The sequence below is a fragment of the Salvelinus sp. IW2-2015 genome, linkage group LG16, assembly GCF_002910315.2.
Source record: "Salvelinus sp. IW2-2015 linkage group LG16, ASM291031v2, whole genome shotgun sequence".
Taxonomy (NCBI): domain Eukaryota; kingdom Metazoa; phylum Chordata; class Actinopteri; order Salmoniformes; family Salmonidae; genus Salvelinus; species Salvelinus sp. IW2-2015.
The window spans coordinates 34222998-34245340 of record NC_036856.1 but is presented as its reverse complement, the minus strand read 5'-3'; the positions used below and the strand labels follow the sequence as shown (position 1 = coordinate 34245340).

Below are 22343 nucleotides of genomic sequence, written 5' to 3'. Positions count from 1 at the left end.
AGGGGTCCTTTCAGGGGCAGAGGGGTACACCAGGGGTCCCGGGGCCAAAGGGCAGAAGGGTAAATAACATTTTTTTACCTCCCTCCTCCACTCTCTGTCCCTCCTCTGTTCTGTTCTACAATGTCTCATCAGTAACAATGTGAGCATAATGCAACATAACCTGATGTAATCACGCAAACCTAACCCTGTTTCATCATGCACCTAACCCTGGTTTAATCATGCAACTAACCCGTAGTATAATCATGCAACCTAACCCTGATTTAATCATGTAACCTAACCCTGATATAATCATGTAACCTAACCCTGATTTAATCATGTAACCTAACCTGATTAATCATGCACCTAACCCCTGATTTAATCATGCAACCTAACCCTGATTTAATCATGCAACCTAACCCTGATTTAATCATGCAACCTAACCCTGATTTAATCATGCAACCTATCCTGATTTAATCATGCAACCATCCTGATTTAATCATGCACCTAACCTGATTATCATGCACCTAACCCTGATTTAATCATGCAACCTAGCCCTGATTTAATCATGTAACCTAACCCTGATTTAATCATGACAATTTCCTAACCCTGATTTAATCATGCAACTTAACCCTGATTTAATCATCATGTAACCTAACCCTGATTTATCATGTAACCTAAACCCTGATATTTAATCATGCACCTAACTCTGATTTAATCATGCACCCTAATCCCGATTAATCATGCACCTAAACCCTGATTTAACCATGCAACCTAACCCTGATTAATAACAATGCACCTAACCCTGATTTAATCATGCACTAACCCTGAATTTAAATCATGCAACCTAACCCTGATTAATCATGCAACCTACCCTGATTTAATCATGCAACCTAACCCTGATTTAATCATGCAACCTATCCCTGATTTAATCATGCAACCTAATCCTGATTTAATCATGCACCTAACCCTAATGTAATCATGCAACCTAACCCTGATTTAATCATGCAAACTAGCCCTGATTTTAATCATGTAACCTAACCCTGATTTAATCATGCAACCTAACTGATTAATCATGCAACTTAACCCTGATTTAATCATGTAACCTAACCCTGATTTAATCATGTACCTAACCCTGGATTTAATCATATGCAACCTACTCTGATTTAATCATGCACCTAATCCCGATTTAATCATGCACCTAACACCTGATTTAACCATGCAACCTAACCCTGATTAATCAATGCAACCTAATCCTGATTTAAATCATGCACCTAATCCTGTTTTTAAATCATGCACTAACCCTGATTTAATCATGCAACCTTAATCCTCTGATTTAATCATGCAAACCTAAAATCCTGATTTAATCATGCAACCGAGCCCTGAATTATCAATCAGCACCTAACCTCTGATTTAATCAATGCACGGCAACCGTAATCATCACCTACCTGATTTAATCATGCCCACCTAAACTCTGATTTAATCATGCACCTAATCCTGATTTAATCATGCACCTAACCCTGATTTAACCATGCAACCTAACCCTGATTTAACTATGCAACCTAACCCTGATTTTCCTTCCTCAAACACCATTCTAACATTTCATACGTCTTCATCCCTGCTCAGTTAATCTCCAGGTTAGGGTGATTAACAGAGTGTGTTGCTTTATTAGATGCTGCTAATTGTTTAACGAGCACCACAAAGAAGTGAATCAGAGATTATAGAGCTCAGGCGTAATGTTGAGCTCATGAGACACCTGGTGGCCGAGAGGAGTATGACACTGACACAAATAATAAACCATTTTGCCAATGTTTTTTCTTATGGATAGTCCCGGGAATTGAACCCAATATCTTAGCGTTGCAAACACCATGCTCTACCAACTGAGCTACAGAGGTCTACAGTACACTGATACAGTACTTTACATAGCAACCATGGGCTTAGAGAAGTAATGTATTTAACATGATCTAAGCTTTAAACACTATTGGAATCTTATAGTCTGTTGTGTGAGACTGCATGAGAGACCCAGTCTATCAGCAGTAGTGTGCACCAGAGAGCTGCATGAGAGATCCCGTCTATCAGCAGTAGTACCCACCAGAGCTGCGTGGTGACTGCATGAGAGATCCAGTCTATCAGCAGTAGTATCCACCAGAGAGCTGTGTGGTGACTGCATGATAGATCCCATCTATCAGCAGTAGTATCCACCAGAGAGCTGTGTGGTGACTGNATCAGCAGTAGTATCCACCAGAGAGCTGTGTGGTGACTGCATGATAGATCCCATCTATCAGCAGTAGTATCCACCAGAGAGCTGTGTGGTGACTGGGCACTCTGCGTCTCTCCTTAGCATTTCTCCTTTACTTTTCTCTGTCCGTTGACAAAGACACACATCTGGGTGGAACTCTGCAACTGACTGGCCATGGCACCGACTGGACTGGCTCCTGGCACCACCCACCTGGCTGGCACTAGGGTGCCAACCCACATTGGCACTACAGACGGGCAGAGGCGCTTACTCTACCACCTAGTCACTGACGCAGAGTGCCCAGTCACATCACATCCTCTGCACAGTAGTCTGAACCATCTATCACTTTGTGAAAGGATTCACAGTAAATGTAGGAATCCACAATGGAGATAAATAAATCCCTACCCACAGACTAGTACAGACCACAGGAGGTGGAATGATATCAAATACATCAAACACGTGGTTTCCAGGTGTTTGATTCCATTGCATTTGCTCCGTTCTGGCCATTATTATGAATTCCGGAACTTAAAGTCACTGCCCACGTTACGGTTACATTATATGATTAATGTTGTTTATTTAAGTGTCATACATCTACCGGTGTCCAGCCCACATGGGCTTACAAGACACTACAGAACAAAATAACATTTGACAAATTATACGCATACAATAATCATGGCCAGCTACCATCTAGCCACATTACACAAACAGTAACATTACACAAACAGTACATTACACAACAGTACAGCTACCATCTAGCCACACACAAAACAGTACATTACACAACAGTACAGCTACCATCTAGCCACACTACACAAACAGTACATTACACAAACAGTACAGCTACCATCTAGCCAACATTACACAAACAGTACATTACACAAACAGTACAGCTACCATCTAGCCACACTACACAAACAGTACATTACACAAACAGTACAGCTACCATCTAGCCACATTACACAAACAGTACATTACACAAACAGTACAGCTACCATCTAGCCGCATTACACAAACAGTACATTACACAAACAGTACAGCTACCATCTAGCCGCATTACACAAAACAGTACATTACACAAACAGTACAGCTACCATCTAGCCACACTACACAAACAGTACATTACACAAACAGTACAGCTACCATCTAGCCACATTACACAAACAGTACATTACACAAACAGTACAGCTACCATCTAGCCACACTACACAAACAGTACATTACACAACAAACAGTACAGCTACCATCTAGCCACATTACACAAACAGTACATTACACAAACAGTACAGCTACCATCTAGCCACATTAACACAAACAGTACATTACCACAAACAGTACAGCTACCATCTAGCCACACTACACAAACAGTACATTACACAAACAGTACAGCTACCATCTAGCACATTACACAAACAGTACACTACACAAACAGTACAGCTACCATCTAGCCACACTACACAAACAGTACAGCTACCATCTAGCCACACTACACAAACAGTACATTACACAAACAGTACAGCTACCATCTAGCCGCACTACACAAACAGTACAGCTACCATCTAGCCACACTACACAAACAGTACATTACACAAACATACAGCTACCATCTAGCCCACTCACAAACAGTACAGCTACCATCTAGCCACACTACACAAACAGTACAGCTACCATCTAGCCACACTACACAAACAGTACAGCTACCATTTAGCCACATTAAACAAACAGCACATTACACAAACAGTACAGCTACCATCTAGCCACACTACACAAACAGTACTTACACAAACAGTACATTACACAAACAGTACAGCTACCATCTAGTCGACTACACAAACAGTACATTACACAAACGTACAGCTACCATCTAGCCACATTACACAAACAGTACATTACACAAACAGTACAGCTACCATCTAGCCGCACTACACAAACAGTACAGCTACCATCTAGCCACACTACACAAACAGTACATTACACAAACAGTACATTAACAAACAGTACAGCTACCATCTAGCCACATTACACAAACATACATTACACAAACAGTACAGCTACCATCTAGCCACATTCACAAACAGTACAGCTACATCTAGCCACATTACACAAACAGTACATTACACAAACAGTACAGCTACCATCTAGCCACATTACACAAAAAAGTACATTACACAAACAGTACAGCTACCATCTAGCCACACTACACAAACAGTAACATTACACAAACAGTACAGCTACATCTAGCCACACTACACAAACAGTACATTACACAAACAGTACAGCTACCATCTAGCCACACTACACAAACAGTACACTACACAACAGTACATTACACAAACAGTACAGCTACCATCTAGCCACACTACACAAACAGTACATTACACAAACAGTACAGCTACCATCTAGCCACACTACACAAACAGTACAGCTACCATCTAGCCACATTACACAAACAGTACATTAACACAAACAGTACAGCTACCATCTAGCCACACTACACAAACAGTACATTACACAAACAGTACAGCTACCATCTAGCCACACTACACAAACAGTACATTACACAAACAGTACAGCTACCATCTAGCCACACTACAAAAACAGTACAGCTACCATCTAGCCACACTACACAAACAGTACAGCTACCATCTAGCGCACTACACAAACAGTACAGCTCCATCTAGCCACATTACACAAACAGTAACATTACACAAACAGTACAGCTACCATCTAGCCACACTACACAAACAGTACAGCTACCATCTAGCCGCACTACACAAACAGTACATTACACAAACAGTACAGCTACCACCTAGCCACATTACACACAGTACATTACACAAACAGTACAGCTACCATCTAGCCACACTACACAAACAGTACAGCTACCATCTAGCCGCACTACACAAACAGTACAGCTACCATCTAGCCCGCTACACAAACAGTACATTACACAAACAGTACAGCTACCATCTAGCCGCACTACACAAACAGTACAGCTACCATCTAGCCGCACTACACAAACAGTACAGCTACCATCTAGCCAACTACACAAACAGTACATTACACAAACAGTACAGCTACCATCTAGCCACACTACACAAACAGTACATTAACACAAACAGTACAGCTACCATCTAGCCGCACTACACAAACAGTACATTACACAAACAGTACAGCTACCATCTAGCCGCACTACACAAACAGTACAGCTACCATCTAGCCGCATACACAAACAGTACAGCTACCATCTAGCCACATTACACAAACAGTACATTACACAAACAGTACAGCTACCATCTAGCCGCACTACACAAACAGTACATTCACAAACAGTACAGCTACCATCTAGCCACATTACACAAACAGTACAGCTACCATCTAGCCACACTACACAAACAGTACATTACACAAACAGTACAGCTACCATCTAGCCACACTACACAAACAGTACAGCTACCATCTAGCCACACTACACAAACAGTACATTACACAAACAGTACAGCTACCATCTAGCCGCACTACACAAACAGTACAGCTACCATCTAGCCACACTACACAAACAGTACATTACACAAACAGTACAGCTACCATCTAGCCACACTACACAAACAGTACAGCTACCATCTAGCCGCACTACAACAAACAGTACAGCTACCATCTAGCCCCGCTACACAAACAGTACATTACACAAACAGTACAGCTACCATCTAGCCACACTACACAAACAGTACATTACACAAACAGTACAGCTACCATCTAGCCCCACTACACAAACAGTACAGCTACCATCTAGCCGCACTACACAAACAGTACAGCTACCATCTAGCCACATTACACAAACAGTACTGCTACCATCTAGCCCCACTACACAAACAGTACATTACACAAACAGTACAGCTACCATCTAGCCACATTACACAAACAGTACATTACACAAACAGTACATTACACAAACAGTACAGCTACCATCTAGCCACACTACACAAACAGTACATTACACAAACAGTACAGCTACCATCTAGCCACACTACACAAACAGTACATTACACAAACAGTACAGCTACCATCTAGCCGCACTACACAAACAGTACAGCTACATCTAGCCCCACTACACAAACAGTACATTACACAAACAGTACAGCTACCATCTAGCCCCACTACACAAACAGTACACTACACAAACAGTACAGCTACCATCTAGCCGCACTACACAAACAGTACATTACACAAACAGTACAGCTACCATCTAGCCACACTACACAAACAGTACATTACACAAACAGTACAGCTACCTAGCCACACTACACAAACAGTACAGCTACCATCTAGCCACACTACACAAACAGTACACTACACAAACAGTACAGCTACCATCTAGCCACACTACACAAACAGTACAGCTACCATCTAGCCACACTACACAAACAGTACATTACACAAACAGTACATTACACAAACAGTACAGCTACCATCTAGCCACACTACACAAACAGTACAGCTACCATCTAGCCACACTACACAAACAGTACAGCTACCATCTAGCCACATTACACAAACAGTACATTACACAAACAGTAATTACACAACAGTACAGCTACCATCTAGCCACACTACACAAACAGTACAGCTACCATCTAGCCGCACTACACAAACAGTACAGCTACCATCTAGCCCGCTACACAAACAGTACATTACACAAAACAGTACAGCTACCATCTAGCCACACTACACAAACAGTACATTACACAAACAGTACAGCTACCATCTAGCCCCTAACACAAACAGTACAGCTACCATCTAGCCGCACTACACAAACAGTACAGCTACCATCTAGCCACATTACACAAACAGTACTGCTACATCTAGCCCCACTACACAAACAGTACATTACACAAACAGTACAGCTACCATCTAGCCACATTACACAAACAGTACATTACACAAACAGTACATTACACAAACAGTACAGCTACCATCTAGCACACTACACAAACAGTACATTACACAAACAGTACAGCTACCATCTAGCCACACTACACAAACAGTACATTACACAAACAGTACAGCTACCATCTAGCCGCACTACACAAACAGTACAGCTACCATCTAGCCCCACTACACAAACAGTACATTACACAAACAGTACAGCTACCATCTAGCCCCACTACACAAACAGTACACTACACAAACAGTACAGCTACCATCTAGCCGCACTACACAAACAGTACATTACACAAACAGTACAGCTACCATCTAGCCACACTACACAAACAGTACATTACACAAACAGTACAGCTACCATCTAGCCACACTACACAAACAGTACAGCTACCATCTAGCCACACTACACAAACAGTACACTACACAAACAGTACAGCTACCATCTAGCCACACTACACAAACAGTACAGCTACCATCTAGCCACACTACACAAACAGTACAGCTACCATCTAGCCACATTACACAAACAGTACATTACACAAACAGTACATTACACAAACAGTACAGCTACCATCTAGCCACACTACACAAACAGTACAGCTACCATCTAGCCACACTAACAAACAGTACATTACACAAACAGTACAGCTACCATCTAGCCGCACTACACAAACAGTACATTAACACAAACAGTACAGCTACCATCTAGCCACATTACACAAACAGTACATTACACAAACAGTACAGCTACCATCTAGCCACATTACACAAACAGTAACATTACACAAACAGTACAGCTACATCTAGCCACTAAGCAAAAAGTACATTTCTCCTTTTCCTCCAGGCATTGTGAACAAACTGAGCAATCTCATCTAGTGAAAGCCCTCAGTCCGTTGGTGCAGTCAACACAGTTCACTGTGGTCCGCTAGCTCTGATATAATTAGAACATGCTAGCATTCTAGCTAGCTAGCTACATTCTGACGACATACTGTATATATGTCATTGTGGCAAACATTCTGAATTCTACCTGATATCACTCAGTCTTCTCTCTCCTGAAGCACACAAACAAGATCTACTCTGTACACATGCTCCTACATAGGCTATGCATCACACCAACTTTCCTCTGCTTCACACAAACATTGAAAACACATAGCAGCACTTTACAATCACACACATTTGGATATTCGGTGGTTACTATAATCTACACTTGATTGCTTTTCCTGTTTTGGAAAATATAGACATACAGAGCCTTCGGAAAGTATTCAGACCCGTTGACCTTTTCCACACTGTTACTTTATAGCCTTATTCTAAAATTTATTAAATCGTTTTTTCCCTCTTCAATCTACACACAATACCCCATAATGACAAAGCAAAAACAAGTGATGACATTTTTGCAAATGTATAAAAAATGAACAACTGAAAAATTACATTTACATAAGTATTCAGACTCTTTACTCAATACTTTGTTGAAGCACCTTTGGCAGCGATTACAGCCTCAAGTCTTCTTGGGTATGACGCTACAAGCTTGGCACACCTGTATTTTGGCAGTTTCTCCCATTCTTCTCTGCAGATCCTCTCAAGCTCTGTCAGGTTGGATGGGGAGAGTCGTTGCACAGCTATTTTCAGGTCCATTCAAAGATGTTCGATCGGGTTCAAGTCCGGACTCTGGCTCGGCCACTCAAGTACATTCAGAGATTTGTCCCAAAGCCACTCCTGCGTTGTATTGGCTGTGTGCTTAGGGTTGCTGTCCTGTTGGAAGGTAAACCTTCGCCCCAGCAGGTTTTCATCAAGGATCTCTCTGTACTTTGCTGTATTCATCTTTGTCCCTGCCCCTGAAAAACATCCCCACAGCATGATGCTGCCACCACCATGCTTCACTTTAGGGATGGTGCCAGATTTCCTCCAGACGTGACACCTGGCATTCAGGCCAAAGAGTTCAATCTTGGTTTCATCAGACCAGAGAATCTTGTTTCTCATGGTCCGAGAGTCTTTAGGTGGCTTTTGGCAAACTGCAAGTGGGCTGTCATGTGCCTTTTACTGAGGAGAGGCTTCCGTCTGGCCACTTCACCATAAAGGTCTGTTTGGTGGAGTGCTGCAGAGATGGTTGTCCTTCTGGAGATGGTTGTCCTTCTCCCATCTCCACAGAGGAACTCTTGAACTCCGTCAGAGTGACCATCGGGTTCTTGGTCACCTCCCTGACCAATGCCCTTCTCCCCCAATTGCTCAGTTTGGCCGGGCGGCCAGCTCTAGGAAGAGTCTTGGTGGTTCCAAACTTCTTCCATTTAAGAATGAAGGAGGCTACTGTGTTCTTGAGGACCTTTAATGCTGCAGAAATGTTTTGGTACCCTTCCCCAGATCTGTGCCTCGACACAATCCTGTCTCAGAGCTCTACAGACAATTCCTTCGACTTCATGGCTTGGGTTTTGCTCTGACATGCACTGTTCACTGTGGGACCTTATATAGACAGGTGTGTGCCTTTCCAAATGATGTCCAATCAATTGAATTTACCACAGGTGGACTCCAATCAAGTTGTTGGAGACATGGAAACAGGATGGAAACAGGATGCACCTGAGCTAAATTTCGAGTCTCATAGCAAAGGGTCTGAATACTTATGTAAACCTGTTTTCGCTTTGTCATTATGGTGTATTGTGTGTAGATTGTTGAAGACATTTTTTTAATTAATCCATTTTAGAATAAGGCTGTAACATAACAAAATGTGGAAAAAGTCAAGGGGTCTGAATACTTTCCGAAGGCACTGTATGTGATCTGTCCACTGAATCACAACACTTCTATAACCCGAACAGCATTGTTCAGTAACAATAAATGTAATGAAAGTGTTGTGTCGGCAGTGATTTGATTACACGCTGGTATTTTGGAACAGCTGTTCTGATATAAACATGCATGACGTGCTGCTGTGATGTTTATCCCTCGTGTCCAACAGGCTAAAGTACTTTACAGCAGCAAAGTGAAACAGCTCAGCTTGCTGCCAGTCTACGCCTCCACTGGGCCAATCCAATAGTTGTTATCCTAACCTTATTATGACCTTCTCTTATGGTTTAACTGTCTGAGCTATAAAGTAATCAAGTCTGGATGATAAAATATGGCATACTTGAACTAGGCCTAGATCAGGAAGCATCGCATTCCTTAGGTAACGTTTACAATTCATGATGTCACAATGTACAGTAGGAGAAAAGAAGGTGCATTCTAGAAAAAGTCGCTTTCACCCCTTTTATCTCTCTCTCTCTCTCTGATATCTAATCCCAGACAGCAATAAAACGTTTACAGATTAATTAAGTCTGCTGCTTTAACGATATTACATAAATATATGAGATATTATATAACTATATGAGATATGACTTAACTATATGAGATATGACTTAACTATATGGGATATTACATGACTATATGCGATATTACATAAATATATGAGATATTACCTGCAGATAAAATAATATATGTCCCAGTAGTAACTATACACTGAGTGTACAAAACATTAAGAACACCTGCTCTTTCCATGACACAGACTGACCAGGTGAATCCAGGTGAAAGCTATGATTCCTTATTGATGTCACTTGTTTAAATCCACTTCAATCAGTGTAGATGAAGGAGAGGAAACAGGTCAAAGAAGGATTTTTAAGCCTTTAGACAATTGAGACATGGATTGTGTATGTGTGTCATTCAGAGGGTGAATGGGCAAGACAAAAGATTTAAGTGCCTTTGAACGGGTTATGGTAGTAGGTGCCAGGCGCACCGGTTTGAGTGTGTCAAGATCTACAATGCTACTGAATTTTTCACGCTCAGCAGTTTCCCATGTGTATCAAGAATGGTCCACCACCCAAGGGACAACCAGCCAACTTGACACAACTGTGGGAAGCATTGGAGTCAACATGGGCCAGCATCCCTGTGGAATGCTTTTGACACCTTGTAAAGTCCATGCCCCGATGAATTGAGGCTGTTCTGAGGCCAAAGGGGCACGAGGTTGTTCATAATGTTTGGTATGCTCAGTGTGTATGGACTAACTACAGTAGTACTACAGTATAAACTATTACCTGCAGACAGAAGCTAGGAGACAAGTTCCCCATGATGCATCATCTTTTAGCTCTTGACCTGTCTATGTGTCTTTCAGTTGTCCTCATTGACCTCACAATGTCTTAATATGTCACTTGGCTCACTCAATTGACCAATCAAAGCAGGGATTGAATTTGAATTGGATTTAGTATAAATTATAAATGTGTTTGGCTACTGTTCTAATCCATAGAACTGACTGAGCCAAGCATTTGTAATAAGGCACAGTTAGTGCCTGTTAACAACCCTGAATGAGCCATTCACCCAACTGTACAGTTTTAGGATCAAGTAAAAGAAAGTTACAATTTCCAATTCAGCAAATGAGATTTATCTTAGCTCTACTCGTTTCATTTGGCCTGACAAGTGGAGGCTCTGCTCTCGTTTTGCTTGGCCTTGACAAGTGGAGGCTCTGCTCTCGTTTTGCTTGGCCTTGACAAGTGGAGGCTCTGCTCTCGTTTTGCTTGGCCTTGACAGCCAGGTGGACATCCAGCCGTGTGAGGCGGAGCCCCATACAGTACATCCACTCACTCAAATGTCTGTGTTGAATAGTTTTATGAGTAAGTAAACACTTCTTTTTACTGTTTGACTTATTTCCCCGCTGTATCCTTGGCCTGCCCTGAACCAAGGTACAGTAAATGTAGCGTCCACTACAGAAGACAGAGTAGTCCAGTAGAGCACACACTCAGACGGATGATCAGCTTGTGTTTTCCTCCTCCAAAACACAAGCACTTAGTACCACTGAATGTGGCCTGACTGTCTAGCATTTACCTTTTTGTGTGTAGGTATTAAAGACAGGGAGAGGGATGGAGAGGGACGGAGAGAGAGAGATAGAGAGGAGTGGGTTGCAAAGGTCAGCAGGTAACCCCCAGGTAGACACAGACAAAGAAGAAGCTGATTACTCCCAAGTTGTTGATATTATGCAGTCCAACTGTCTGTCTTTCTGGAATTCCATGTGGATGTGTTTGAAGACAAAAAGGGCCTGCACAGTAGACTGCTACCATGTGCTGCTCCTAACACCAATGCCCTTATGTGTTTGATACTCCCCATGCTCTCGCCTCCTCCACCCCATTCTTTTATTGAGACACTCTAGATGATTTGGTTACGCCCATATCACATATTGTACACTGCTAAGTACAGTAGGTGTGGGTGGGTGTGCGTGGTTGTGTGTGTGTGTGTGTGTGTGTGTGCGTGTGTGGGTGTGTTGGTGTGTGTGGGTGTGAGAGTGTGGGTGGGTGCGTGCTTGTATTTACGAGTGCCGTTGTGTCATGTGATGGGAGTGGTTTGTAAACCATGCATACAGAGAGGGCTAAGCTATTTGTGTGTCATAGGGGCCCAGGGATACACACACACAGAGGGCTAAGCGGCTGTGTTTCTGTGTCATAGGGGCCGAGGGGTGCAGACGGTCCACTGGGGGAACCAGGGCCTGAGGGCACCAAGGTAAACATCTTCTCACCCTCAGAAGAACATTATACTGAATGTCCTCTTTCTACCTGACTGAAAAACCTTGTTCTGTGCACTTTGACCTGATGAAAAGTCTATTTGTTGCCTCACTAAGATCTCTCTTTATTCCTCTCTATCTCTCTCTCTTGCTCTTCTGCAGGGAGAGCAAGGGGAAGGTGGAAAGAAAGGGGAGCCTGGGTTCATAGTGAGTACTCGGCATCACCTGTCTGCGTTGAATGAGTTTACTTTCTACCACAGACCCAGCACAGGCCTCAAGAACATGTGTGCTTTTAATTTAACATCAGAAATGTATATACAACGTGTGTGTGTGTGTGTGTGTGTGTTTGTGTGTACGTGGGAGTTTGCTCCTATCCTGTGTGTTTCTGCACATGACTCTGTCCCTATACTGATTAGAGGGCACATTGAATAGGGGGCAGGAGGCCACTTACGATGACAAAATAATTGGATCTCAACAGAAAGTCCCTTATGGTTCACCTGAAGCAAGAATGAGGCAGGGTTACTTCCTGTATCACCCCTGCTGACCAATAACAGGCCAGAATGAGGCAGCGTTTCTTCCTGTATCACTCCTGCTGACCAATGACAGGCCAGAATACTTCCTTATCACCCCTGCTCCTGCATTCATTCTACACAACAGACTCCACTGTGTAGGAGACCTACCCCAATATATTCAGCATGTGTTATTATTCCTACATCTGAGTGAAAAGGTTACACTTGGGCCACCGTAACCTGAGGTTTAAATTGCCATTAAGACCTGTGTGGGAGATCGATAGACTATAACGGTTTTATTTGCAGAGGGTGCCACTCTTCTGATGGCTGTTATAGTCAATGAAAAGCCTCTTCCAGCTCACAGTAACGAAACCTGAGCTATGTCAATAAAGACCTTGTCATATGTCAGTTGTGCAGAGGTGAGGACAGAGTCAAGCGCAGGACACAGAACTGAGTAAAATAACGTGCTTTACTGTGAAAAATAAATCAGCCAAAATAATCCACGCAGGGATAACAAACCCTAACACACACGACTAACACAAACCAGGAATAATCACGCACAAAACATCATGGGAACCAGAGGGTTAAATAGGGAAATAATAATAACTTAATGGGAACCAGGTGTGTGCARTCAAGACATAACAAATGGAAAACAGAAACATGGATCGGTGGCAGCTAGAAAGCCGGTGACGACGACCGCCGCCCGAACAAGGAGAGGCACCAACTTCGGCGGAAGTCGTGACAGACCTGCAGCATGCAAGAGGAAAATGTGCCCTGCTCTGTATTTTAACTGTAATCAATGTGTTGCTCTTTATTTAGGATGAAAAACATGAAAAACCTACCATCTGGCTTTATATTTGCTAGCGTCATTGTCTCCATTTTGGTTGGGGGATTTCATTAAAACACAACCTGTAGATGGGTAGAGCCATTGGTTGGATGGAGAGAGTTTATGAAGGTAGATTATAGTGAGTAATTTRTGTTCATCATTTTGGATGAATCTAGATGAGTGTAATGGTTCCTAACATGATGGACCAGTGCACCCGTGTCATCTCTAGCTTTGATGTCCTGTGTTCTAGTATTATGTGTGTTCTACTATTGAAAAATCTTTATCTTTGATGTCTTCAATGGCATTTCTTTAACGCAGGATAGATAGCTCAGTTAGGAGCAGTAATGTTAACAAACGTAACTGCCAAAATAATGGAAACACTCAAGTAAATGAGGGATACAAAGTATATTGAAAGCAGGTGCTTCCACACAGGTGTGGTTCCTGACTTAGTTAAGCAAACTGATGAGCTTGAAAACGATGTGAACCATATGCCATGGCCGTCTCAGTCATCAGATCTCAATCCAATTGAACACTTATGGGAGATTCTGGAGCGGAGCCTGAGACAGCGTTTTCCACCAACATCAACAAAACACCAAATTATGGAATTTCTTGTGGAAGAATGGTGTCGCATCCCTCCAATAGAGTTCCAGACACTTGTAGAATCTATGCCAAGGTGCATTGAATCTCTTCTGGCTCGTGGTGGCCCAGCGCCCTATTAAGACATTTTATATGGGTGTTTCCTGTATTTTGGCAGTTACCTGTAGGTGAACTATAGTACCTCCGCTAAGTTGAGGATATCTTGGATAATAGAAGATATTCATAAGACTTGCATATAGTGTAGGATCTTAATTTGTGCCAGTTTGTTACAGCAGGAAAATAATCCTGCAGCAACTGGTAATGTGAATTATTACAGTATGTGGATTATACACTGAACAAAAATATAAACTCAACATGTAATGTGTTGGTCCCATGTTTCATGCAGTGGCAGCTGGTGGGAGGAGTTATAGGAGGACGTGCTCATTTTAATGGCTGGAACAGAATTAATGGAATGGTATCAAACACATCAAACATATGGAAACCACATGTTTGACTCTGTTCCATAATTCTATTCCAGCAATTACAATGAGACCGTCCTCCTATAGCTCCTCCCACCAGCCTCCACTTGTTTCATAAACTGAAGAAAAGAAAATCCCAGAAATGTTCCATATGCACAAAAAGCTTATTTCTCTCAAAATGTGCACAAATCGGTTTACATACCTGTTAGTGAGCATTTCTCCACCGACCTGATATATCAAGAAGCTGATTAAACAGCATAATCATTACACAGGTGCACCTTGAGCTGGGGATAGTAAAAGGCAACTCTAAAATGTGCAGTTTTGTCACACAACACAAGGCCACAGATGTCTCAAGTTTTGAGGGAGTGTGCAATTGGCATGCTGACTGCAGGAATGTCCCCCTGAGCTGTTGCCAGAGAATTGAATGTTCATTTCTCTACCCTAAGCCACCTCCAATGTCGTTTTATTGAATTTGGCAGTACGTCCAACCGGCCTCACAACCGCATACCACGTGTAAACACACCAGCCCAGGACCTCCACATCTGGCTTCTTCACCTGTGGGATCGTCTGATCCCAGCCACCTGGAAAAGCTGATTAAACTGTGGGTTTGCACAACCGAAGAATTTCTGCTCGTGCTCGTCGTCCTCACCAGGTCTTGACCTGACTGCAGTTCGGCGTAGTAACCAACTTCACCTTCGATGGCCACTGGCACGCTGAAGAAGTGTGCTCTTCACGGATTAATCCCAGTTTCAACTGTCCCGGGCAGATGGCAGACTGTGTGTATGGTGTCATGTGCGCAAGCGGTTTGCTGATGTCAACGTTGTGAACAGAGTGCCCCATGGTGGCAGTGGGGTTTTGGTATGGGCAGGCATAAGCTACGGACAACGAACACAATTGCATTTTAGCCTGAGGCCCATTGTTGTGCCATTCATCCGCTGCCATCACCTCATGTTTCAGCATGATAAAGCAAGGCCCCATGTCACAAGGATCTGTACACAATTCCTGGAAGCTGAAAATGTCCCAGTTCTTCCATGGTCTGCATACTCACCAGACATGTCACCCATTGAGCATGTTTGGGATGCTCTGGATCGACGTGTACGACAGTGTGTTCCAGGTCCCGCCAATATCCAGCAACTTCGCACAAGAGTGGAACAACGTTCCACAGGCCACAATCAACAGCCTGATCAACTCTAGGTGAAGGAAATGTGTTGCGCTGCWTGATGCAAGTGGTGGTCACACCAGATACTGACTGGTTTTCTGATCCACGCCCATAGATTAGTGCCTAATGAATTTATTTCAATTGACAAATTTCCTTATAGGAACTGTAACTCAGTAAAATATTTGAAATTGTTGCATGTTGCGTTTATATTTTTGTTCAGTATAATAAATGGACATTCTTGTAAGGGTTGATACATTTTTCGTAAAGGGAAAATCAAGTCTGAAATTTCAGAGGAAATTACAAACTTCAGAAGCCTTTTAAAACCTCAAATATACTACAAGTTTTAAATGTGCTGCATTGCAGGTAAGTTCTCCTGCAATGTGGTGATCAAATTAAGATCCGACATTTGTAATACGAACTAGTGCACGTAGTCCACTAAGGACGGTACTGTATAACTGGTACACTCATCTGGAATGAGTGGCAATTCCAGTCCTCGGGGGCCTGATTGGTGTCGCAGTTTTGCCCCAACCCCAGCTAACACACCTGACTCCAATAATCAACTAATCATGATCTTTAGTTTAGAATGCAATTTGATTTATCAGCTGTGTTTGCTAGGGCTGGAGAAACATTGTGAAACCAATCAGGCCCCCGAGGACTGGAGTTTCCCACCCCTGAATTGTCGGGACTCAACCATCTATTCCATGCCTTTCCTCTTGCAGGGTAAAGCTGGCGGTCCAGGGGAGAGAGGCCTACCAGGGAAGCCTGTGAGTACCTTACATTACATTCACCTATCTCCATTACTTTGGCAGGTTTGATTGACAGGTTTGGTTGACATGTTTGATTGACAGGTTTGATTGACATGAGGTAAAGAGACCAACACCAGAGCTACATGAGAATATGTATTAAAAGTCCCACCCCTATAAAGAATTTCGACCACAGTTTTCTACCTGTTATATAGGCCCCCATTACAATTATTTCCACCACAGCTTTCTACCTGTAATACAGTCCCAGCCCTATAAAGAACTCCCACCACTGCTTTCTACCTGAAATATATGCCCCAATTAAAATCATTTCCACCACAGCTTTCTACCTGTAAAATGATCCTGGCTCTATAAAGAATTTCCACCACTTCTTTCTACCTGTAATATACTGTAGGTCCCATTACAATAATTTCCACCAGAGCTTTCTACCTGTAATATAGATACCGATTAAAGGTGGTGTATAAAATACTAATTTCATCCATTAAAGTAACCTAGATTGACATGAAGTGTGTGTGTGTGTGTCTGTGTTGGTGTGTGTGTGTGTGTGTGTGTGTGTGTGTGTGTGTGTGTGTGTGTGTGTGTGTTGTGTGTGTGTGTGTGTGTGTGTGTGTGTGTGTGTGTGTGTGTGTGTGTGCAGGCACATATCTTAAATCATCAGAGTTATTTTTATGTGCTCTAGAGAACAACATATACTTAGTTTTACCTACATTTAGTAGAGTACCGAAATGAAGCTCCTCACAAGCTAGCAGTGAACATTTTGCAGAAACATAACGCTTTGTTGCAAATCTCACTGCTTTCTTCCATGCGCTGTTCCCCCCTGATGCCAAATAATTCACACGTATTAATATTAATTCAATGGATTGTGGTCAGTAAATCCATGGAATATGGTGTAAATAATATATTTTTTTAATCTATTAGCATGTACAAATGAAGTGCATAACTATATCGTAATTTTCCATGAAGAAAAATTGTTGGGGAAAGTATTTGTAATCTTATTGCAATGTTTTCAGAAACCATGTCCAATATTTGATTGGCAACAAAAAAAGCCTCATGTTGATGATGGTCACTGTTGATGATGGTTACTGCTAACTAATGTGAGCTAGTCATGCTACGCACTAATTCTAGTTACGTGCAATATAGCAGGATTGGGATTCTAGGCTGCCATCCTGGATTATGTTGGAACTGCATAAACGCCACAACTTTTGCAGATAATGTGTAAACACGCAGGCACCAAACACGTTTGAAAATCATGATTTTATAATATTTGTGGTAATAAATCACAGATTCCAAGGTCAATTAGCTACAGGACAATATTTCTAATTAATTACACAAAAACAAATACACCCCCTCCAATAGCCCTGTAGTAACAACACTTCACAATTATACGCACATGTACCAGCATACAATCCTTCTCCAAATAAAGATTCACTGTTTGTGAGTTATATTACTCAGTACTAGGATGTTAGTCCATCCATAAAGATTAGAAATTATACAAAATTAAACTGTAGGTGGAAACCTGTCTATGACTTCACTCTTTCCCAAGCGTGTTAGTATGTATATCTTTGTCAATTGTCATGATGCATTCTATCTCGGGTCATTGGGCTCCTAAGCCAGGTATGTAGATGTCTTAATTAATGCACTGAAAGATGTCTCACAAATGCTAACTGGGATGGTCAGCGCGGCCTGTATGATTGCCTTCAGTGATGGGAACATATCAGGGTCTAACAATTTATACACACAGGACATGTCAAAAGTGGCATCTTTCTTTTTTGAGAGGTAATGTTTAGCAAGGACTACCTTCTCTGGCTTGAGAGGAATATGCCGTGTTTGTCTTGTGTGGGCCTCCCCTCTCTATGTTCTCTCTCTGTCCTGTCTGGTAAACTCTCTCTATGTTCTCTCTCTGTCCTGTCTGGTAACCTCTCTCTGTGTACTCTCTCTGTCCTGTCTGCTAACCTCTCTTCCTTGCTGTCTGAAGTTCTGCTTCCCTGGATCTCCTATATTATTACAGAGATGGCATAGTGTCAGTGCCGTAGCAATATGGAGAATCCTGATCAGACAAACACACAGAGAAGCAATAAATGCACACACACACAACATGAACAACAGGCAAATAACGTGTACCTGAATTTTTTCACTCAATCTTAAACCTGATTAACATTCAAATGTCTTACCCTTCACAAACCACAATAGCTGTGTTCTCTCTGTTGCTTTAGCAACAACATCGAAATGTGTGCAGCCATGGGGCAAAACAGATGAGGTTGGCTTAAATTGTTAACATGTAAGCTTTATTTAGTCTCCAATGTTTATTGAAAACAAATACATTTGCACAATGACCACGTGTTGTTTCAGAAACATTGTTATAGTTATTGGTTAGCTAGCCAGAGAATGTTTGCCGTATTTGCATTGTCATGAAATCAGTCAAAACACCTCAAAACAAGACATGGTATCAATAACTTGATGAAACATGCTGAAATAGGCCACAAATTATTCCCCACATGGCAGTGTCATTCTTGCTAGCAATCTGGCCATCCAGAATCACAACAGACTGACTTATGCCCTATGGAAGCGTGCACATCGTTGTTCGTGACGTTGTCAGCCAACCCATCTATGTAGCTAGATGCTAAATAATTATATTGTAAACACACACACTCACAATGTATTCACTTACTCCTGCAAATACAACAACCGTCTCTGTGTTTACTGAGCTGTATCTTCAATTCCGTATGTCCATCTTCTATAAATTGGAAACAAATTACTCAGCTGTCCAGCTTTGTTTTTCAACAGATAGCTACAGTTGAAGTCGGAAGTTTACATACGCTTAGGTTGGCGTCATTAAAACTCGTTTTTCAACCACTCCACAAAAGTCTTGTGAACAAACTATAGTTTTGGCAAGTCGGTTAGGACATCTACTTTGTGCATTTTTCCCAACAATTGTTTACAGACAGATTATTTCACTTATAATTCACTGTATCACAATTCCAGTGGGTCAGAAGTTTACACACAAAGTTGACTGTGCTTTTAAACAGCTTGGAAAATTCCAGAAAATTATGTCATGGCTTTAGAAGCTTCTGGTAGGCCAATTGACATCATTTGAGTCAATTGGAGGTGTACCTGTGGATGTATTTCAAGGCCTACCTTCAAACTCAGTCCCTCTTTGCTTGACTTTATGAGAAAATTAAAAGAAATCAGCCAAGATCTCAGAAAAAAATTGTAGACCTCCACAAGGTCTGGTTCATCCTTGGGAGCAATTCATCCTTGGGAGCAATTTCCAAATGCCTGAAAGTACCTTGTTCATCTGTACTAAGAATAGTACGCAAGTATAAACACCATGGGACCACGTAGCCGTCAGGAAGGAGACGCGTTCTGTCTCCTAGAGATGAACATACTTTGGTTCGAAAAGTGCAAATCAATCCCAGAACAACAGCAAAGGACCTTGTGAAGATGCTGGAGGAAACAGGTACAAAAGTATCTATATCCACAGTAAAAACGAGTCCTATATCGACATAACCTGAAAGGCCACTCAGCAAGGAAGAAGCCACTACTCCAAAACCACCATAAAAAAGCCAGACTAAGGTTTGCAACTGCACATGGGGACAAAGATCGTACTTTTTGGAGAAATGTCCTCTGGTCTGATGAAACCAAAATAGAACTGTTTGGCCATAATTACCATCGTTATGTTTGGAGGAAAAAGGGGAATGCTTGCAAGCCGAAGAACACCATCCCAACCGTGAAGCACGGGGGTGGCAGCATCATGTTGTTTAGGAGATGTCTGTTGATTATACTGTGTCTGTGTGGGGGTGCTTTGCTGCAGGAGGGAATGGTCCACTTCACAAAATAGATGGCTTCATGAGGGAGGAAAATGATGTGGATATATTGAAGCAACATCAAGGCATCAGTCAGGAAGTTAAAGCTTGGTTGCAATTGGATCTTCCAAATGGACAATGACCCCAAGAATACTTCCAAAGTTGTGGCAAAATGGCTTAAGGACAACAAAGTCAAGGTATTGGAGTGGCCATCACAAAGCCCTGACCTCAATCCCATAGAAAATGTGTGGGCAGAACTGAAAAAGCGTGTGCGAGCAAGGAGGCCTACAAACCTGACCTGACTCAGTTACACCAGCTCTGTCAGGAGGAATGGGACAAAATTCACCCAATTTATTGTGGGACGCTTGTGGAAGGGTACACGAAATGCTTGACCCAAGTTAAACAATTGAAAGGCAATGCTACCAAATACTAATTGAGTGTATGTAAACTGACCCACCGGGAATGTGATGAATGAAATAAAATCATTCTCTACTATTATTCTGACATAGTGATCCTAACTGACCTAAGACAGGGAATTTTATTAGAATTAAATGTCAGGAATTGTGAAAAACTGAGTTTAAATGTATTTGGCTAAGGTGTTTGTAAACTTCCCGACTTCAACTGTAGCTAATTGAGCTGACGTTACCAAAAGTAGTTAACGTCATGTTAGCCTTAAGTTAGCTAGCTATCTTTATTAGCAATAATTAGCCATTTTTGCATATTTGGACAATACTTGATTAGACAGTAATTGGTTAGTTAGTGATACTTTGTCGGGTGGTGAACATAGCTCCAGAAGTTTCATTCAGTGTCCAGATAGTTAATCAGAAACTGTACTGTCAAAACCCTACTCATGAAATCTGTTAGCTAGACTGAGTAGTCCCTCACGTTAGTTAGTCAGTCAGTTAGTTAGCTTAACATTATCTGTCAGTGCAGCTTTTGAGTCAATATGTTGAAATGTACTCAAATCTGGCTTACTGTGAGGTCAATAACTCTGAATAACATCATGGGCTAACAAAATGTGCTATAGTAATAGCAAGCTAACAAAGTTTACCTCGATTCTGTCACGTTAGCTAGGAGTGGTGGGTGTGGAGTCAAGCGCAGAGAGCAAAGTTCCAAATGAGAATGTTTATTCCAAATATGGGTCAAGCCAAAAATCACAGGCACAAATGACCACAAAGACAGGACCGAAAACAAACCGTATAGGAATAAAACACGAACATCCACTGACAGAAAAATAAACAAGACCGCACAAAAGCAGGCGGGCCCTGAATGTCACGATCGTGTGGAGGAGAGACGGACCAAAACGCAGCATGTGGAAAATAAGCCATCTTCTTTTATTATAACGACGAAGATGAACATGAAACGAAACACTTATACAAACTATACAAAAACAACAAACGACCGTGAAGCTACAAACGCAAGTGCACACACAAACTACTTACGTCCAACATAGACAATTCCCCACAAACAGCTAAAGCCTATGGTTGCCTTAAATATGGCTCCCAATCAGAGACAACAATAACCAGCTGCCTCTAATTGAGACCCAATTCAGGCAACCATAGACTTTCCTAGATACC

At 42.0% G+C, this 22343-nt stretch overlaps 1 protein-coding gene across 1 annotated transcript in view; it reads left to right on the top strand.

Moving 5' to 3' along the window:
• LOC111975477 (collagen alpha-1(XXIV) chain-like) overlaps nucleotides 1-22343 on the top strand; it is a 69872-nt gene that overhangs the window by 11254 nt on the left and 36275 nt on the right. Inside the window, exons 5-7 of the mRNA XM_070447430.1 lie at nucleotides 12599-12652; nucleotides 12816-12860; nucleotides 16922-16966. Coding sequence (XP_070303531.1) covers nucleotides 12599-12652; nucleotides 12816-12860; nucleotides 16922-16966 — 144 coding nt within the window. The remainder of the gene's footprint in view (nucleotides 1-12598; nucleotides 12653-12815; nucleotides 12861-16921; nucleotides 16967-22343) is intronic.